General features: G+C 38.4%; 1 protein-coding gene across 1 annotated transcript in view; it reads left to right on the top strand.

Moving 5' to 3' along the window:
* Positions 1 to 19,380, top strand: part of MYO3A (myosin IIIA) — a 184,318-nt gene that overhangs the window by 28,507 nt on the left and 136,431 nt on the right. The window contains exons 4-7 of the mRNA XM_059909139.1: positions 788 to 892; positions 1,489 to 1,588; positions 14,623 to 14,699; positions 18,389 to 18,534. Coding sequence (XP_059765122.1) covers positions 788 to 892; positions 1,489 to 1,588; positions 14,623 to 14,699; positions 18,389 to 18,534 — 428 coding nt within the window. The remainder of the gene's footprint in view (positions 1 to 787; positions 893 to 1,488; positions 1,589 to 14,622; positions 14,700 to 18,388; positions 18,535 to 19,380) is intronic.

The raw sequence follows: 19,380 nt of genomic DNA, 5'->3' as shown, positions 1-19,380 counted from the left end.
GAGGAGAGACAGAGCTGACAGCAAAGGCTAATGGATCAGACGTTAGGGGATCGCGGGGTCAAAGCTTTGTCGGGACCATTTACCTAGTTATCTCCCCTCTCATGTTCCACTGCTAATGTCAGTGTTTCTCTCTTCTGAGAATACACAGCCCCTTTGAAAGTTTACTGTGGGACTTCATGTTACCGAACTTCAGAGAAACCTGGATGTGAAAAATTCCCCTACCATGCTCCTCCCTCTTGTTTTCCTCTAAGATTCCTCTACTCTTGGGAGGTGTGGAGGGAGGAAGCTAGGGAACGTGACACTTAAAACAGTTTTCGAAAATAGTGTTTGTAACCCTTACTTCAGCACACTCTGAAGTTTTACCAGAAGGGAGGTATGTTTTTAAATTAATGCACATATGAAACAGTATATAGCCATGGATTGAGGTCACATTGCACTATTAATTAAACTATCAGGAATCAAGAATGCTTTTAAGCCCTAGATCTTAAAATTTGAGACTAATTTATAGAATCATAATTCTTATCCTTAAATTTAAAAGCCAAGCCCAGTGCTTCTCCAGATTCTCTTCTAAAAATTAATTCATATGGAAACTGTGTTCCAATAATTAATTGTACACTAGTACAAGTTTATATCTTCATTTCATTTATGAAACCATAAAGATGATGGGAATAATTGTTTGAAACAAAAAATTAGAACAGTTTTTTAAAACGTTTTGAGAAAACCTTTTATAGCAAGTACTTAAAATGTCATATCATTTTAATATCTATCTTGAAATATTCTTTTATAGCTGTGCAACGGAGGATCAGTGACAGATCTTGTGAAAGGATTTCTGAAGAAGGGCAAAAGAATGAGTGAGCCCATAATTGCCTACATTTTACGTGAAGCGCTGTTGGTAAGGGGGTTTAAGTTGTTCGCGCATTAATTAGGAGGCAGTTCCAGTTAAATAAAAAGTGGGGATCCTATTTTTAGCAAAACATCACTACATTAGTATTTATCGATGCAAGAATAAGATGCAAAATGTGAAACGTTTAGCATAACTAATTCCTTTTTTCCATTAGAGATCTACCCTCCTTGTGTCAACAGAAACCTGAGTTTTGATCTCCTAGGTATATTTCTGAGATTATGGCAAAGGAAGATAATGTGTATTTTTACTAATAGTTAGGTTTTTATTTGCCATTATTTATTTATTTATTCCTTTAACAGCCATTATTTCAAATGAGTGTATAGAATGTTTTCTTCTGTTGAGATCAGCACATTTTAAATAAACTATTTGCTAAGGGCTAAGGAGTATGCACTGGTTTTTTGAATTTTTATATAGTCCAAAGTGGAAATGATATACTTTGATTTGACTAACTCAATGTGAAACATTTAAGAACCTTTGTTAATTAACATGTGTTACCTATTGATTTTGTATAAATGCATCCATCTGAAAAATGTGTTTTTGATGCTTTCTTTAAATGTCACTATGTATTTATTTCCCACTTCTAGGGACTTCAGCATTTGCATAACAACAAAACTATCCACCGTGATATAAAAGGAAATAACATCCTATTAACCATCGAAGGCGGAGTTAAACTTGTAGATTTTGGTAAGTTTTGTTTGAAATGCATGGATTTGGGCCGCAAAATGACTCGTATGATGTGATTTGATCATTTTCCGTCAGCCTTGCTTTGTAGGCATTGAAAGAGAAAAAACAGTATCTCATTGAGGTAGGAAAGTTGCAGAGATTTTAAAAAATTTGGCAAATGAGAGATTCCCAGAAGAAAGAGTGACTTCTTTCAAGTCAGCCGTCGTGTGCCTGTAACACTCCTGCAGCAGTATGTGTGGTTGATTCTCTGAAATAGACGGGCTCCAAATAATCACACTAAGTCTAAATGGTAAGCCCGTGGCCCTTACTATTGATTGCTTTCCTGATGGGCAGGTGCCCAAACCCAGGATTTTGAGACATGAGGGGAAATCTTCAAATGTCTCTGGGAAAATGTTTTCCCTCCTAAGAGGGCAGCACAAGTGAAGATGGTCTCTTTCTTACTTGGGACCTTCTATGTCTTATTGTGATGCCTGCAGCCACCTTGTTGTATCCTGAGGTGTTCCATCCCAAGTGGAAAGGCAGCCCTGCGAGACGGGAAGAAGGAGGGTCCTTGGTGACATAATCCAGCCACTAAATCAACTGACTTTGAAACCTCCCCTATCTCTGAACCTTCTGTCATGTGAGATAATACATTTCCGTATTGACTGAGCCAATTCGGAGTGTCTGTGTCAGAGCCAGAGGCACTGTAGCCGATACCCCTGCTCCTCCTTTTCCAGTTGTGACAGTGGTACCTCCCCCGTCTCACTGGACCCCCACTAACACACTACACCCGTGAGAGCGGGCAGCATTATTCTAGGACATCTCAGTATCCTCGTCATCCTCCCTTCCTGCACTCAGGCTGGGTAAGATGTCTCTCCTTGTGCTTCTGTACCCGGTATATTTCTCCATTTCTGTGTTTATCACATAAGATTATAATGGTCTATTTGGTCTTTATATGTAGATAAAGATACTTAGGCTCACAGACAGGGTCATTAAGAGGTGGGACTATGTCATCTTTTATTCTGTAGACCTAATACTTGGGAATAGTAGTTCAGTGAGTAATAGTTGAATGAATGAGTGACTCTTCCTTCATTTTGCATTTTGGAAAATGAGGCTTAGGGAAAGTAATCGACTCACTTTAGAAATTAATTGTTTTAATCCCAGTATGCAGCTCTTTAGTGATCTGGCTTCACCCAGGAATGAACTTCAGAGCATCTAGACAGGAACAGTTGAATAGCGTATCTCTCAAACGACCACGTATTTTTTCCCTCAGCTGAGCATTTGAAAACTACGGAGCAGCAGTGAGCTTGGCAATGAATTCCTGATTAGTAACTGGGATGCAGCTAGTGTGTGTTACTAGTTGAGTTCAGAGCTGTGCATTTGAACAGTCTGGCCGGGTTAGGATACTAATGAGAACTTGTGCCTGAAATTCTAAAAAACAACAACAAAACACTCTTCACTGCTCCATGGACAGAACCGTGACTCTCTTCAGACAATAATTTTGGCTCCAGTCTTAACAGACCCAAATGGAGAACTTAATATTTAACTTGAGATCTCATAATTCTCTTGCTCTAAAAAATGGCTACAATATATATAGCCCAGATGAAAACTGTTAAAACAAATGTAAGTAAACATCTTCTTCAGTCACACAAAAAAAGAACTTGGTAAACCAGTAGCTCTGAGACAGGCAGCTTCCTGGGACACCCCACAAAGTAATCCAGAGTAAAAATATACACCTAGATAGTAAATAAAGTGGCCTTTATTATGATATCTTTAGAAAGTAGTCATAATTTAGAAAGCTGACAAAACGAGAGCTTTGGTTTTATGTTAATTAACTTAAAGACTGACGTCAGCAACAATTAGAAAAGAGGGTCAGTTGCCTATTAAATGTGTTCCTGGTGTCTGATACTAAAATGCTATTATTTGCATATAAAAGGATGCTTATATTTCTGTTCTCCATGGTAAGAGGGCATGGATTCAGTTCACCTAAGATGGTTTAAGGTTTTCATATGAATTAAAACCCGAGGATGGAGGTTCATACATAGTGAAACTTCTCAAGGGCATAAGGAATACGGTGTACTAAGCCACCAACTGCAGAACCAAACTGAAAATCAAGGTCCTCAGTTTATGTTTAAATCAGATTTTCAGAGAATGCCACAGCTGGGAGTAAAGGAGTTTAGAATATATTTTCATTTGGATTTCTCACCTCATGAAATGTACAGTAGGCTGATTATTGGATATTGGAGATCTGAATGTTCCAATGGAATTCCACCACCTCATCCATCCCTGGAAATCTGCTTCATATCAAGAGTTTCTTGTTTTAGAAAAAGTCCTCAGTATCTATTTTGTTGCTCAAGCTAGAAATCTTAGCTTATCCTTGAGCTTCCCTTTGTCTTCACCACCCGCATCTACAATGAGTCACAAGGCTCTGTCTCTGTTCTCCATCTTTATCTCTCTGCCCTGGTCCTCACCATCACCTCTGACCTGGGCTCCTGCAGCTACACTTTACTGACCCCCTGCAGCCAGTCTCATTCCTCTCCTTCCAGACCATTCCCCACACTGCAGCTCTGGCTCAGCTGACCCTGCCACTCTCTTGCTCAATATTTTGTCAGTGGTTTGTCAGCCCTCCTTGGTGAGGGCTGTGCCTTGTGATCTTCTCTGCTGGCCCAGAGTAAGCACTGAAAGATTAACACCTTTTTTTGCCCCTTGGTGCACAGCAGGGACCCCCTCTTCCTATTACCTGTGAGCCAGGTCAACTTCTTTCAGTCTCTTAAATGTACCACCCTCTTTCTCAGTCAGGGCTCTTACACATGTGTCGGAGGAAGATCTTCGAAATTGGTTAACATGCTTTTCTCTTGCTTATCCAAGAATGTGACCTTAACCCGAGTCTGCCAGAAGCATCTCTCTGTTTGGGGGGAGGTTAAGATTTGTTCCAGAAGGAATGCAAGAAAATGACTGAGGAAATATTAAAAAATAGGAATGTGTAGCAAGATCTGGGTTATCTCTTGAGAAAGATCTGTCTAAATTGCTTTATCTTCTCTTCAGCTTATGGAGAGGGAAATTCCAGGGATCCATTGTAGGGTTTCGCATAAGAGAGAACAGAAAGAAGAGGGAAACGCTTTCCAGTTCTCGGGTAATTGTGGAAAGGTGAAACAGAGAAAGAGGCGGGACAGTGAGATGAGCTTTTAAAAAGTGAAGGTGACAACGAGGGTGGAAAGGAACTCTTACCCTCACTCTTCCCACCACCATCATTCCGAGTCCCAGACGAAGTCCCTGCAGAGTCTGTGCAGACGAAGTCCCTGCTGCAGAGTCTGCTCCAGTCCAGACTGGGGTGATCGCATCATCCTGACGTAGAGGTGCAGAGTGATTAGGTACAGGAAGCACTGTAGCTAAGCTTCTCCAAACCCCTACCCTCTGCTCCCATTAACCCCCAAATAACTGCAAATCTGGCTGGGGAGTTTCTAGAGGGTGTTGCTCAGGATGGGTGGTGAGGGGCAGAGCCCAGATCACCTGGGCCAGGTCTGAATAGGAGTCACAGCCAGACCTCAGAACATTGTCAGCCCCAGCTGAAGCCAACCTGAGCCTTTGTCTGCCAGGATTCTCTACACAGGTAGCCCTGCCTGCATGAGAACAGGCCACAGGCTCACTGGATGCAGACCCCATCAGGAGGGCCAGGGGGCCCCTAGCAGGCAGGCAGACAAAGGAACATGGCCCCAGGGACCCACCACACCCAAGGACCCTCCCTCTTCTCCCCACCACAAGGTCTTATAAGCCATCCCTCATCCTGTACAGACAGTACCGTCTTCAGGAGAGAAGAAGGAGGGGCGCCTTCTGAGAGATGGAGCAAGCACTTTCATTCAAGAGAGCCTGAACTCTTTCTAAGAGGACTTACGGTTTGGATCTGACTAAGCTTTACTTCTCCCAGCCAGTGGGTAGGGACATAGGAGAGCCCATAATAGTTAGAGGCAAAATGAAGAAATCACAATGACAATTTTCTTTATGTATCTAAGATTTATGTCATTGAATTTTGTGACCAGTTACAAACATGATGCTTTCCCTGCATGGAAACCTCCCCTCACCCCTGCACCCAGCTAACTTCTGTCTGCCTGGCTGAGAACTTCCCCAACACCCTATCCTTCCCTTTTTTAAAAATCTGTATTTTATATTGGAGTATAGTTGATTAAAAATGTTGTGTTAGTTTCAGGTGTACAGCAGAGTGATTCAGTTATACATATACATACATCTATTCTTTTTCAGATTCTTTTCCCATTTAGATTATTACAGAATATTGAGCAGAGTTCCTTATACTATACAGTAGGTCATTGTTGATTATTTATTTTAAATATAGCAGTGTGTGCATGTCAATCCCAAACTCCCTAACTATCTCTCCCCCCACCCTTCCCCTGGTAACCATAAGTTTGTTCTCTAAGTCTGTGAGTCTGTTTCTGTTTTGTAAACAAGTTCACTTGTATCATTTTTTTTTAGATTCCGCATATAAGTGATATCATATGATATTTGTCTTTCTCTGTCTGACTTACTTCACTTAGTATGATAATCTCCAGGTCCATCCATGTTGCTGCAAATGACATTATTTCATTCTTTTTAATGGCTGAGTAATATTCCATTGTATATATGCACTCTGTCTTTTCTTTAGTCAAACAGTTATCACATTTGATTGTAATCATGTGTTTAATTTGACTACCTTCGCTGCTAAGCTGTGAGCTTTGTGATGGCTCGGTCTCTGTCTGGCCTATCACTCTGTCCCTGGAACCAAGCATGGCACTGGCACATCGGAAGTGCTCAATAAATACTCTCGAATGAGTGAGTGAATGGGAGGCAGGATTTTCCATGTAATTGTGTGACCTTGAGAAGGTCACTTAAAATCTCCAGGAACATCAAGTATGAAAAACAGTCTCTATCTCATACGGTTGATCACTGTGGAGAGTAAATGGGATGATACAGATGAGCTATGTAGTATAATTATTGACACTTTATAATTAAAAAAATCTGAGCTATTATCATGAAGTAATACTGTCACCTCGCCCCTAGCTCAGTGTATACATAGTAGGTACTTGATAAATAGTGAATAAATACTTTATTTAAATATTGATAGTTGCTAAATATTGAAAATCTGAGTTCCCAGAATAGATGCCTCTTTCTGTTTAAAAAAATAATAGCCCTTTGCTAGAGTCAATTGGATATTAACTTTAAATATCAAGCTATTTAATTACACTAAAAGTAAGATTCAGTTTGCTAATGCTAGTTATGAGTAGAGCCTTTAAGAAAACCTTTTGTTTTCTTGTTAAGTGGGCTAGGCTTTGACAGAAAACCACCAGCCACCTCAGAGAATAAAAAGACAAGTGAGCTTGCAGACGTTATAAATGAAATACATTAGCAGTCACTGGTGTATGATCAATCAATAAATAACACGACCTCCCAGGAGATAAACCCCTTTAGGCAAGTCAACTAACATCTGAAAAAACAGTCTTAATTTGGAATAGAAAAATGAAAGAGAGACTAAATTTAAAGGGCAGTACTCAGTTCTCATTTCTACAGATTTCTCTCTGGGGAATCTTCATTTCTAATAGAATAGTTAACATTTCAATACAAAAGTACAGAATGTACTTCTTGTGACTTATTTAGACATCATTCTTATGACAGAGTATTTCATGGCTTTCAATCTCTTATTACCCACATGCTCAATTTTAGACCAAATCCCCAATGAATAATGTAGGTCAAAGAGAAGTTGTGACTTATTTATTAATAACCCACTTTTGTAGCATCCAGTGAGGCAGGCACACCTGAACTTAAAAACTATGAGGTTCCCTTCATTCCTTCCTTTCTTCCAGAATAATTCAGAACAAAAGCCATTTGGTGGGCCCGAGAAAGCATGGGAGTCGGGGTGTAGCTCAGCAAGTGGTTTGGATCTGAAAGGGGTGAGGAAGGTGTCCACGCTGGGAGGGGAGGGGCAGTGGTGGCTCGGCTTGGGGTGTTGAGTCCCCGAGGAAGGGACAAAGAGAGCATTTGTCTAGGGGGATGGTGGTGACCCCAGTCAGGTTGTCAGAGCCTGAGCTGCATAAGGGCGTCTGCATAGGGGTCAAGATGGAGACAAGAGGTTGGTTACATAAAGGGGGCTTGATACCATGTGGAAATATCCTGAGCACAATGGAAGCCAGGTTTCTTACTGTAAGAGATGAGAATTACAAATGTGGAAGGGAGAAAACTGAACCCCATGATGTTGGATTGGAATTGGAGGTGTCAGTGTGAACTCATGGTTTTCAATATGTAGAGAGGCATATAAAAGAAATATAATGTGATACGTGTGGTGTGTTTGTGTGTGTGTGTGTGTGTGTGTGTGTGTGTGTGTGTATACAGGTTATCTGGCTATGTCCACTAAGAGAACTTGCAAGCTTGATGCCCCAAGAGCAAGCACATCAAACACCTAGCTCTCAGTTTTTAAATACAATTCTCCACTAATAGTAAGCAAGGATTCTTGGAGAAAAGCTGATTTTTAAGGCTATACAAGATAAGCCTGGAACTTAATGTGCCAAAAAAAGTGAGGAACTGCCCAAAGAATGATGGAGACAATGTCAAAAGGACACAGAAGCCAAACTGAAGTGATTCTCACTGACCAAATCTGGGACAGTTTGAGCATCAAAATAATGATAATAATGATGGTAGCAATGATGTCCATTGAATAAAGTAGAAATCCATTAATTCATACTTTCGTACTTACACACATAAATAGATGAATGGAAAAAAGCTAAAGCTTTTCTTTATAGAAGAATGCCAACTAATGAATGTAGAAGGAATAATGAAAGTTTAAAAATTATCTTTTGGCAACCATCATAGTTATAATTAATTCATCCAAAAACTTCAGTGGATGCTAAACTAGTGGGTTAAGTTTTGATTAAAAATAGGATATTTAGATAGTCTCAAAAAGCTCTGCATAAAATACTTAATTACAAAAGAGAAGGAGAAACTTTACAGGCGAGAAGCCTGGCAGACACAGACTTAATCAGGTAAGCAAGGTGAATACAACTACTGATGTGACAAATGGAAATCACGTACCACCTGATAGGATACAAGGAGAAAACTTCCCTTCCATGATATTCCTGCCAAAAATATAATCTTGAGGGAATATCTGACAAATCCAAGTTCAGGAACATTCTACAAAATAACTAGCCTGAAATTCTAAAAAAAATATCAAGGTCATGAAGTTCAAGGAAATATTAAGGAACTCCTCCAGATTGAAGGAGACCAAAGAGACATGACAACTAAACACACCACGTGATCCTGGATGGATCCTTTCATTGTTAAGTATATTTGGGACAATTGATGAAATTTTTTTTTTTAACAAATATTTCTTTATTTTAAATATTTTATTTTATTTTATTTTTAAAATTTATTTATTTGTTTATTTTTGGCTGTGTTGGGTCTTCGTTGCTGCACATGGGCTTTCTCTAGTTGCGGCGAGCGGGGGCTACTCTTTGTTGCGGTGCGCAGGCTTCTCATTGCGGTGGCTTCTCTTGTTGCAGAGCACGGGCTCCAGGTGCGAGTGCTTCAGTAGTTGCGGCATGCGGGCTCAGTAGTTGTGGCTCACGGGCTCTAGAGCACAGGCTCTGGAGCACAGGCTCAGTAGTTGTGGCGCACAGGCTTAGTTGCTCCACGGCATGTGGGATCTTCCCGGACCAGGGATCGAACTGGTGTCCCCTGCATTGGCAGGCGGATTCTCAACCACTGCACCACCAGGGAAGCCCCAACTGATGAAATTAGAATGGAGCATGTAGACTAGATGGCAGAAATGGATCTGTGTTAAATTTCCTGGTTTTATTAAGTGTATTGTGGGTAGGTAGGGGAATGTCCTTGTTTGTAGCAATCATACATTAAAGTATTTGGGGGTGAAAGGGCATCATGTAGCCCACTTACATTGCATGGTTTACATACTTACATACTTAAATGGTTCAGGAAACAAAATTATTTATACTTCTCTTGCCAACTTTTCTCTAAGGTTGAGATTATGTCAAAAGAATTTTTTTAACTATGGAGTAGAGTTGGAGACTTAGCACATATGTCTAAAGATGTTTATGTATATGTCTGAAGATTATATGTATACACACATATATGTCTACCAGATTTATATATTTGGTAGTTGAATGTTATGAATCTTGAAAATTTGAGAGCTAGTGCTTTATATAATGAAATGATATATTGAAAAAAAGAAACTAGAGGGAAGAACCATTTTTAAACATTGTCAGAGCTTTAGAATTTTCATACCTATACAAAAAATTAATATTTTCCTCAGTCAGAATTTATTTTTATACTTCAGGGAGGTGACCTTTATTTTATTTGAAAGGAAAGACATGTATGAATTCTTTCGATTTGTAAAGCAAAACCATGAATAAATGGACTCTTTGTTTTAGACCTCTGTGGTTCCAGCTGAACCTATGGGCTCAACTCTGCCAAAGTGAACATTTTCTGAAGTTGAACGAAGCTGTTTGGCCTTATAGATAGTGTGTATGTCTTGGTCAAGGGCCTTTCAGTTGTAAGGACAAGAACCCCAAACTAGCTCCGAAAAGGAGTAAGATACAAAAGACGATTTCCTAGATAAGAAGAACGGGAGGAAGGGGACTGGAACAGACAGAAGACTGGAAGATGAGACCCAGGACCGCTTGCTGCCTCTTACTCTCTCACTGGAGAAACTGAATCTCTCCTCTCTGCTTCTCTTTGAGTGTCTACAGACCAGCCTCTGGAGTCTTCATGTTGCCCAACAAGGCTTCTCAAAAATAGCAGCCTCAACCGTCACAGCCTTGATGACCTTATGGGTCTAGTGCCAATATCTAACTGATCCAGACTTTTAGCACCTAAATCCAAGGGAATTGGGAGTGGGAGAAGGAGTTCAGTTGGGCAAGCAGGGTCAGACATCCCCTTTGATCCAATCAGCCATGACTGGGGATTGGGCTGATACACTACAAGCACATCTGCCTGGGCCTTCCTCTTCTGCAAGTAACTGTAAATAAAGATTTTTTTTTTTTTTTAAAGAGGGTTATGGAAAGGGAGAGACAAAGAAATTTCTAAATATCCTAGAGAATATTTTTTTCTTATTGATGGGCACTGCCCTATATTCTGAGAGATGTTCAAAATTTTGGTTTTTATTGTTGAAATTAAATTACATGAAGTACACCAAAAATTCTATTTTCACGCAGGCTCTAGAGCGCAGGCTCAGTAGTTGTGGCACACAGCCTTAGTTGCTCCGCAGCATGTGGGATCTTCCCGGACCAGGGCTCAAACCCGTGTCCCCTGTATTGGCAGGCGGACTCCTAACCACTGCACCACCAGGGAAGCCCCTCCTGTTGCCTTTTAAAGTAATTTAAGTCAGTCATTCTTAAGAGAATTTTGCATTTTTCTACCTTCTTAACTAATTTTCTTGTGGGAATTTATGTTAAGTAAAAATGCCATTTGTCCTCTGGAAACTCATTTTTCTCTCCAGCTAAAGTTTACTAACCTGAAAATGGACACGTTAGATATTACAACCATTAAGTTGCCTTCTAGTTCTGAAGTAGTTGGTTGTGTTGGAAAAATGATCTTCAGAGTTAACAGTCATTGCAGAAGCATTCAACAAACATGATTTGGTCAAGACCTTCCTCTGTTACTCTTTCATAGGTGTGTGTCCTGTTTTTAATGTGGTGATTATCCAATATTCTCAGACTCAAGGGTTTCTTATTCTACCTACTTGCATTTTTCCTTTTTCACTTATTTTGAGACTTTTTGTTTTTCCTTCTTCACATTCTGGGCTGAATTTTTCTTGTTTCCATTCAGTTTACAGGAACCAGGTGTAAAACAGTCTTTCTGCAGGATCCCAAAGGACTCTAAATATATGAGACTCCATTAGCATTGTAATTCATTATCCCAGATATCATTGGTGTGCAGAAATATCCATAACTAATTATGAAATATTCATAATAGTTATTATTTTAATATCATCCTTTAAAATTATCTTTATACATTTCATAATGTATATATTACTATACTAGGAAATATGTAGAAAATAGTCTGTATCTATATCGAGTATGCTTGCTCAGAAGTTTCTTATTGTTTGGAATGTGTGATCAAGAAGTTTGGAGGCCAAACGCTTGCTTTAAAGAATTCTTAATTCATATTAACATAAAACCTAATAACTCTTAGACTTTGTAAACTCATTATTATTGACCGTTACCCTTGTTAGTTTGCTCCTTTATATGTAAAACCATTAGGTTCTTGTATCGGTCAGAGCTCCTTGATTGTAGGCAACAGAAACTTAACTCTGACCCACTTAGGCAATGCTACGGAAAATGGCACTGAGTGGCCTACAAAGCCCAGGGAGAAGCTGGGCAATCCAGCCTCCTAGGAAAGGGCTCTGGCATCCCTGGGCCTCCAGAGCAGCATCACCTGGGCTAATCCTTAGATCGTCAACACTGGATGACTCACCCTAGTCACTCCAGTCTAGTCTCTCTAGTGTCTCCACTCAAGATTCACATTTCCAGGAAGTCTGAATGCTCTATCTTGGGTCCTGTGCCACACACACCCTAAGACACTCTTCTTAGCCTCCTTCCCAATAGATTTCCTGTGGAGTATGGAGGGATGGTCCTTTCCTGACATCCATATCTATAAATTCAGACGCCAGGGCACAACTGCTTGCTGAAAAATGCCAATTCTAGCGACAGCATCTTTTCTTTATCTTCAGAAAGAAGAAAAATGTATCACATGATTAGTCTAAAGGGTCACTTTCTTACCAGGAGCAAAACTTTCGATATTTTACTCAGTTGTGGTTTTTTTCTACCCCCTTTACATTTTGCTTAAATGACATTTGAATTCTTAAACTACCTTTATGAAATTGAAACAAAAATGTTCACCGAGGGTCAAATATAATTTTCAATTTTTTCATAAATAATTATAAGCTCTTAGAATAAATTTTAGTAGATTTATAATCAATTTTAAGTTAAATTTCTTTTAAAATCTATTTACTTTTCCTACTTATATAAATAAATTACTGTACTCTGATACTATAAAAGTCAAGCTTAACCATTCCTCCCTTTAATTCATAGGAAAAGACAAGATAAAATGTTTAGATTTATACTTAATTTTTCTGAAAGTTAAAATACCTGGAGTAGAGATAGAGGTAGAGGATGCACTTGGGAGAAATGTGTACTAAGCGTTTATTCCCTTTCTTCAGATCATCTGTTAGAATGTATAACTGATTCACTTTGTTATAAAGCAGAAACTAACACACCATTGTAAAGCAATTATACTCCAATAAAGATGTTTAAAAAAATAAAAAAAGAAAATAAAAAAAAAGAAAATATTCAAGGGAGAACCTTCAATCACAGATTAGATAATTTCCTTTGAATTTCAAAAATGATTTCATGAGGATATTTTTTCTGTCAAATGATAAGCTTTTTTAAAGGCAAAATGTGAAGGCCGTAGATGAAGATTCCACTTAGGGCAAGATTAATACATTAGTGGAGGAGCTCCTTGAGGGACGAAATTAATATGGAACCAAAACATACTGCCTAGCCCTCTGCTCAAGTATGTTTCCACCAGTGAAATGCCCTTTTGGCTGAATATGGCTTTTGAATTTCATGGCAAAGTATCATCTTGGAGGAATCATCTTGAAGGAATCAAATATATCCAATTTTAAACCTCAATTAGTGCCTTTGTTCTACTTGGCCTATAAGATAAACAGCTAGAGCCTAAAACAAATGTGACGCCCGGGAGGTACTCTTCAAAACAGGGACATCAAGGAGTTAAAGTCCATGATTTGGGGATAACCCATCAAGTCCAGAGCAGGTCAAGGGAAGCAGCACTGTGCAGCCAGAGGAGCAGAAGTATGAAACGTGAGGAGGGAGGCTGTACTCTGGATTCTCCTGAGTCGGTTATGATTGTATCTAACCAGGTGGAATGAATGAGATGACATGTCGAAATATTTGCTTATGCCTTTTCATTGTAATCCTTCGGTGTATAATTCTCTAAAGGAAAAGAACTGATTCTATTGATGGTGTTGGTTTACATAGATGTAGTTAATTTGAAATTTCCGGTCAGGTGTGATTTATCCCAAGTTGACAGATGGAAAATAATTTTATTCACATTCACAAGTCGCCTGCTATGTGCATACCACGATACAAAACATTCTCAAATTCACCAGAATTTAGTCGTGCACAGAGGGAGGTGGGAGTGGAGAGAGCCTACCATTCAAATCATAACTATGTGCCAAAATATGCAATACAGACAAATAGTTTAAAATCTAGAAGGTCAAAAGATACAGAGGTTACTATGATCAGGAGCAGATTAAGTCAGCAAGGGGGAACTAAAACTTGGAATGGGGCTTTAAGCCTGGATACGTTTGGATACGAGAAATAGAAAATAGGAGGACCATTGTGTATCTTGGCTATGTAGACATCCTGACTTAGGATACCTTTTTTTTTTTTTTTTTAATTATTTTTGGCTGTGTTGGGTCTTCGTTTCCGTGCGAGGGCTTTCTCCAGTTGCGGCAAGCGGGGGACACTCTTCATCGCGGTGCGCGGGCCTCTCACTATCACGGCCTCCCTTGTTGCAGAACACAGGCTCCAGACGCACAGGCTCAGTAGTTGTGGCTCACGGGCCCAGCTGCTCCGCGGCATGTGGGATCTTCCCAGACCAGGGCTCGAACCCGTGTCCACTGCATTGGCAGGCGGATTCTCAACCACTGCGCCACCAGGGAAGCCCCTGACTTAGGATACTTTAAGGTGAAGTTCAAGTCCAATGGCTTGAACTCCAATCTGTTTTATATATAGTAGTTGGTATCTGCTAATCCCAGTACCATTTTACAGATCTTTAAATTCACTAAGTGTGGGGAAAAGTTTGTGTTTGATCAGAGCTCACAATATGTGGAATCAAAAGAACTAGGGTCTGAGTCCTGATTCTATCCAAACTGTAAGGGAATAGAATTTTAGTATTAGTTTGTAAGCAAATGTATTGCAGTTGGAATCAACTTACCTGAGTAATGAATGCAAGAAGTAAGTCTCGTCTCTTCCTTCCAGGTGTGTCTGCGCAGCTCACCAGCACCTGGCACCGTCGGAATACATCCGTAGGAACGCCCTTTTGGATGGCTCCTGAGGTCAGCTAGAGTTTTGAGGGAGGCAAATGTAACATTTGATCCTTTCTGAGTTTCCTTTTTTATGCGTACTCTAGCTCCATATGTGTTTTTGGAATATACTAGAAGAAAATGTCAGTTGTGTTGTTTTTATGTGACATATTTACACGTGTGAGGAGGGACATGGGAGATAATAAATGGGCTGTGAGCAAATATGTGAATAAATGAGGGATTGAATGAATGAGTCACATGAGGTAAAGAGAAACTACAGTTGAACAACACAGGTTTGAACTGCGGGTTTGCTTATACGCACATTTTTTTTCAATAAATATAGTACCTGTATTTTCATTTTACAGATTGTTTTCTTTTTTTTATTGAAGTATAGTTGATTTACAATGTTGTGTTAGTTTCTGCTGTACAGCAAAGTGATTTAGTTATACATGTGTATGTTCTTTTTCCTATTCTTTTTCATTTTAGGTTATTACAAGATATTGAATATAGTTCCCCGTGCTATACAGTAGGACCTTGTTGTTTATCTGTTTTATATATAGTAGTTGGTATCTGCTAATCCCAATCCCATTTTACAGATCTTTAAATTAACTAAATGTGGGGAAAAGTTTGTGTTTGATCAGAGCTCACAATATGTGGAATCAAAAGAACTAGGGTTTGAGTCCTGATTCTATCCAAACTGTGTCAGCTTCCTGACCTTGGGTGAGTCATTTATCAATTCCTCTGTTTTTGCGGCAGAGATAACAGTACGTGGATTTTCGACTGCTCGGGGGGTTGGAACCCCTAACCCTGTATTGCTCAAGGGTCAGCTGTACTTGCAGCCTTAATTTTTCATTAAATATACTTTTAATTGCTTAGCATGCATCTCTCTTAATGATATTTAGATTTTGTTTTTAACTTGGATAGAAATATAAAAACGCCTAACTTTGTTTAAGATCCGATTCAGGCCTATTAACCTGTGTTTATAGTAGGTTCCCATGTTGAGTCACTCTGCTTAGGGCCATACTGCACTTCAGGAGATTCTTTTCACCATCACTTTTGGGAAGTTGTAGAGAAACTGCTAAAATAGTTGAGGAAAAATGTTTTCTAGAGTCACATCTTTTCTCCACAGTCACTGTTAATGGCTTTAATCCTTTTAATTATGTTTATCAGTAAAGAACATATGTTTGAAAGCTCTGTCTGCAACCTTTGGGAAAAGCTCTGCTATTTACCTACAACTCTAGTGAGTGAAGGGAGGAGAAGTAATTCAAATACTACATTAACATTGCAAAATCGTAGAATTAAATTTGCTTGAGGATTAAATCCTGGTGTACTGTTCCTATTTTAATACTAATTCAATTACTACTTGCAAAAAAAAGTTAAAATGTAAGTGTAATGTAAAACATGGAGAAAGGATAAGTTAGCTTAAGAAACTTTAAAAAATTCCGATGGATTCAAAAATTTTTTGAACAGGGAGAACATCTTAGAATAAAAGTAGAAAGTATAGTCATATAAGCAAAAACAAAATTGAATAAGAGAATCTCAAATAAAAATGCTAAAAAAAATTGAGTAAGAGAATCTCAAGTGAGAGTTTCTTCAGTTTGTTCTGATATATTACTGTTGTTTTAAAAGCTTATGGAAAATTTTCAAAGTGAAAAATTAATAAAATTTAGCTTTAATACCAAGCTTTGCATCTTATCCACATATATGATTAATTACTATAAAAATACTATAATATATAAAACTAAATGTTTAATATTAAATAATTAATCATCTAGCTTTATATTTTTCATATGTTAATTTATAGCAACAAAGCCAGTATTATATTTTAAGTTTGCCATTTAGTAAAAACAATTTTGATTAGTAGATCTTGGAACCAGTATATGAGGAAAAGGAAATATTTTGATCTATCTAAAATTTAATTACCAGAATAATAAATAAGTTAATAATTAAAATTGATACTTCTTATTATGCAATTACTAGACAGGCATTTTACTGATAAGTCATTATTTATTATTAATAAGCCTACTGTAGCACAAATAGGGTTTGAAAGTGCTTTCCTGCTTGGCAAACCAATGGATATTATTTAAAAGAGAAAGGTTCACTGTGGTCTTTTTAAACTGTCATATAAATATATGTTCAGGATTTTGTGCATATTATATTCATCTCCCTGTAATAAGCATTTTCTAACTTGTAAATGATTGGCAATATTTCAATAAATGTCCACTTACCTAGAATTGTTGAAGAGTATATTTTGAATACATTTTGAGTAATCAACTATCTAGTTAATGAAGACATCACATATATACCAGCTCTATGTTATTCATGTCAAATTGCTATGAATTAGAAAACAATAAGGTAAACAAAATTGTTCAAATTGATTATCAGTTGAAAAGTGAAATTCTAGATTTGACATTTTTTCAGTTAAATTCTAGATCAAGGGTAGCATTTGTTGGTTACGTAAAGCCATCCTTCCCAAACTAGAGTATGTGTGTTTCACAGTGAAGGGGACAGGGGAGACAGTGGCTGTGCTGGGTGACCATGTAACTTACTGTCCAAGCCAGGACACTTTGGAGAGTGAAAGGGGATGGTATTTATAATGACTCTAGGGAAACGAGCCTAGAACATCATGGGCAAATTGGGGCATAAATTCACCCTCTGTGCCAACACAAGGATTTTTTAATGTGTTAAGCTTGATGTTAAGTAGAGTCAGAAAGATGAACTACGTTCCAGACAGGACCTTAGATTCCTTTCACTTTGCATATCATTTCATAGTACTGTAGTTAAATGATAAAACTCTAACCTGCCGTCATCCCCAAATCAGTTTTTATTTGTCTTGTGAGTTGGCATTCACAAAATGTAAAATTTTTTTAAATGTAAAAAATAGTTTTAAAAATTTAAAGTTGCATTTTCTTTTTGTTATCACTGATGTTACAATTAGTATTTGCAGTCTGTCAGTATTTATACTTACACATTTAGAAATAAACTGTGAAGTAACTGTGTAATAATTCTTCTATGTTAACACTATTTCATGATACTGCAAAAAAGATTCCCCCCTTTTTTTTCTTGTCTCTTAGTGACATCCTTTGATTAGTGGAATTTTTAAAAAGCTGGTTGTAGCTTTACTATTTAGTGTGCTCCCAGATAACTGCTGATAAAGCCTTACCAATATTTATTTTTATCCAGTTTATTTTTCTCTTATTAATGGCATAAGCCTTTTTGCATTTCTCCACACTTGTCTCATTCCTGCCTTCTAGTTGTCAGAAAAGATCGAGGCCATTCAACTAGACTGCTCTCAAGCTTATTGTTCTTTACCTCCTTCGCTTTTTATTTGTTAAAGATGTATTCTTTATCTTTGCCGAGATGAATGACTCTGTTCACTCATCAAATGTCTATCAAGTGACTCTCATTGCACAGGTGTTAGCTGTGTATTTGATTACATCCCTTCCCATGGGGGACACTGTTTCAGTCCCCTTTCTGTTTTGCATTTTCAAAAAATTTTTTTCATAGGTTTCTTCTCATATTTGCAATCCTGCTAAGATATTCTCTGTTCTCAGAATAAAACTACAGCTACTAATTATAATTTGAGCTTTTACTCCCCTGTGTTACTGCCTTTGCTCGGAGCTTTCAAACCTCATCAGTTTGAACACTTACACATTGTTCTGAGCATTTTGCTATGTGCTTGTTAAAGTCACAAACTTCATTTTTCTTTCATTTTCTACTAGGTGATTGCATGTGAACAGCAGTTGGATACAACTTACGATGCCAGATGTGACACGTGGTCCCTGGGGATCACGGCCATCGAGCTCGGGGATGGAGATCCTCCACTGGCAGACCTCCATCCCATGAGAGCACTCTTCAAAATACCAAGGTCAGGGGGCTCTCACACTGGGTCCAGTACCTGCAGCCCATCTGTCTTCCTCTAGCCACTGAGTGCTCGTCAAGCTCCTCACGGAAATACCCAGATAGATTTCAGCAGGTTGGGAGCAGAGTGGCCTGGAATATCATGCTGCTTCTTCCGAGACACTCTTTTTGTTCCATAGTTTAATTTCCCTGGTCTACGTAAAAGAGCTTTCTCTTGGTACTAAGTGTGTCTTTTTTTCTTTGGCAAGGATTTGAGCTCAGAAAACAGCAGTTCCTGCCACTGTTGACCCATTCCCAGATTCATCAGTGAGGCTCCCTGGTCCACAGTCAGTGTAACAGTGATGTGCTTCATTTCACTCTATCAATCTAGTAATTTCTTTACTACTTGCTAATACTTCCCTTTGTTTAGAACTTTAAGATAATAGTATTAAGAAAGTTAGAAATAAAATTCATTGATAAAGTAATGATTTCAAATTTGTTAGTGTTTTGAATATATTAATATGAAACACTAAACTTAGAAGAATAATCTCTTTGGAGCCAGGAAGATGGTTTTCTATGGAGACCCCTCCCCTTCAATGTGTGTATTGACAGACTTTCCCCTGCTGATCTTATCACTAATTAAACACGGTTTTATATATGCTTTGGGTAGTTCCTAGATATTTCAGAAAACTGATGTGAAAAAACTGCCTCTTTTTATTATAAATGTGTTGTCTTTTGAAGACTTGCTTAAGGATTTTGCTTGGTACCTTAATTTTAATGAAATGCACACAGAGAGGGCCTGTGGTGACAGGGGTCCAGGGCAGAGAGGTAGTGTATGTTACAGTTTGTTACCAAATTCTCCATTAAATAAATT

The sequence above is a fragment of the Balaenoptera ricei genome, chromosome 2 (genome assembly GCF_028023285.1).
Source record: "Balaenoptera ricei isolate mBalRic1 chromosome 2, mBalRic1.hap2, whole genome shotgun sequence".
Classification (NCBI taxonomy): domain Eukaryota; kingdom Metazoa; phylum Chordata; class Mammalia; order Artiodactyla; family Balaenopteridae; genus Balaenoptera; species Balaenoptera ricei.
Note: the sequence above shows the minus strand (reverse complement) of the source record. Positions and strands in the feature narration are given on the sequence as shown.